Source organism: Octopus bimaculoides, unplaced genomic scaffold, assembly GCF_001194135.2.
Source record: "Octopus bimaculoides isolate UCB-OBI-ISO-001 unplaced genomic scaffold, ASM119413v2 Scaffold_197620, whole genome shotgun sequence".
Taxonomy (NCBI): domain Eukaryota; kingdom Metazoa; phylum Mollusca; class Cephalopoda; order Octopoda; family Octopodidae; genus Octopus; species Octopus bimaculoides.
In genome coordinates, this window is record NW_026411418.1 from 37,212 (window position 1) to 39,397 (window position 2,186).

At 35.5% G+C, this 2,186-nt stretch overlaps 1 protein-coding gene across 12 annotated transcripts in view; it reads left to right on the forward strand.

Moving 5' to 3' along the window:
• The window catches only part of LOC106882233 (shematrin-like protein 2), a 14,578-nt gene that overhangs the window by 4,604 nt on the left and 7,788 nt on the right, over nucleotides 1-2,186 (forward strand). For 6 of the 12 annotated variants that reach the window (XM_052978331.1, XM_052978333.1, XM_014932837.2 and 3 more), the window contains exons 4-5: nucleotides 110-322; nucleotides 1,872-1,901. In XM_052978331.1, the coding sequence (XP_052834291.1) occupies nucleotides 110-322; nucleotides 1,872-1,901 (243 nt within the window). The remainder of the gene's footprint in view (nucleotides 1-109; nucleotides 323-1,871; nucleotides 1,902-2,186) is intronic. The other 6 variants (XM_052978332.1, XM_052978337.1, XM_052978334.1 and 3 more) reach the window with 1 other exon arrangement.

Below are 2,186 nucleotides of genomic sequence, written 5' to 3' on the forward strand. Positions count from 1 at the left end.
TAGGTATATATATATATATATATATATCCATCTATCTATCTATCTATCTATCTATCTATCTATCTATCTATCTATATATATATATATATAAATTCCTTTATTCAATTAGGAGCTCAAGGATATGGTGGATATGGTGGATATGGTGGAATTCCTGGAATAGGCGGTGTGGCCAGCAGTTTTGGTAGTCTAGGAAGTGGATTCAACGGTGCTGGTTTTACTGGATTTGGTTTCGGTGGAGCAGGTGCTGGTATAACTTTCCCAGGCTACGGCTTCGGACATGGCTATCCAGCAGTATCACACGCTAATGTTGTACCGTTTTTCGGTAAGTAACCTATTATCATTATGATGATGATGATGATGATCATCATCATCATCATTATTATTATTATTATTATGAAAATTCTACCAGAGTCAACTTTGCCGTTCATCCTTTCGGGGGTTGATGAAATAAGTACCAGTTGTGCACTGGGGTGAATGCAATCGACTTACCACTCACCTAAAATTTCAGGCCTTGTGCCTATAGTAGAAAGGATTATCATTATTATTATTATTATTATTATTATTATTATTATTATTATTATTTGGCAGAATTGTTAGCATGCTGAGGTCAAATTCCACCAAGGTTGACTTTGCCTTTCATCCCTTCATCCTTTCAGGGTTGATAAATTAAGTACTGATATTGATACATCAATTAGAAAGCACTTTTTTTTTGCTTCATTATCTCTGACAACTATATCTGGCCTATGAGCCTTAATTTCTCTATCTGTGTGTATTGGCATATCCCAGAGTATGGTTGCTTTCTCGTTTTCTGTGACCTTTTCTGGCGTGTGCCTATACCATCTTTTTTCTGCTGTTATTCCATAGTGTTGGCATAGCTTCCAGTGTATGTAGGTCCCAGTGTATGTATTATTATCATCATCATCATCATCATCATCATCATCATCATCATTATTATTATTATTATTATTATTAATAAGATGATGAGTTGTCAGAATCATTAACCGATAGCATTTTTTCGGGCTTTATGTCACAGTTCAAATTCCACATGATCGACTTTGTCTCTCATCCTTTCTGGGAACCATACAATAAATACCAACTGAATACTGGGGTTAATATAATTGAACAGCTCCCTCCCGCAAAACTTCAGGCCTGGTGCCTATACAGGATGATGATATCTGGTTGTTAAACCATATGTGATTGAAGGATCAAAAACTTTACATAGATATGACACAAATGGCAAAGATATACCTCTTTAGATGTGAGTTCCTTAAAAACAAGGTATTCAATGTTAATTATACCATAATATACTTTTAATAATTAGACACTCGTTTATGCTTTTAGCTGTTTCCATGATTAGACTGTGGTCTTGCAGGAGAAAAGCCTTAATGGGTTTAGTCAAAGAGTTCAAGACCAGGACTAATTAAGTCTGGTGCTTATTTTTTAGAAAGTCCAGAATTTATTTAATTGCAGGAGTGTAAACAAACCTACAAAGGTTATAAATCGGTGAAGGTAGAAACATGAAGATGCGCACACATGCACACATGCATGCGCATATATACACTGACACACACACACAGATAGTTTAGCATGGGCATCGCTTTGTCAGTGACGGACTTACTCATTTATGAGTTGGCAGTCATCACATGCGCACACGCACACACACACACACACACACACACAAATGAAGGCTTCAATACAGTTTCCCTCTACCAAGTCCTCTCACAAGGTATTGGTCAACTCGGGCAGCGAGTAATGATACTAAACCTGAAACCAAACGCGAACACATAGCAAACTTCTTCCGCACACCACAAAGCCTGCGCCAAAACAGACAAAACCACCATATATATATTTGCCCATTCTGTATTTCACAGCTTCTCAACAAACTCACCAAATACCCATCAGTAAGTACTGGTTGCTGACCTTTATTCTTATCATCATTATTATTATTATTATTATTATTATTATTATTATTATTATTATTATTATTATTATTATTATTATTATTTTATGTTTGACTTTTGTTTTGCATTTGTACAAGTTGGATCCAAGTCTCACTCAGAGACCTCAAGAGACAACAAGTTAGAAGTTCTTGCTGGTGTTATGCCTAGGGTACCATATATTTGGTTTTGTACATAGTGTTGTTCTAGAGAATGTTTAAGAAACCATAAGAAAATTATGTTTGTTTT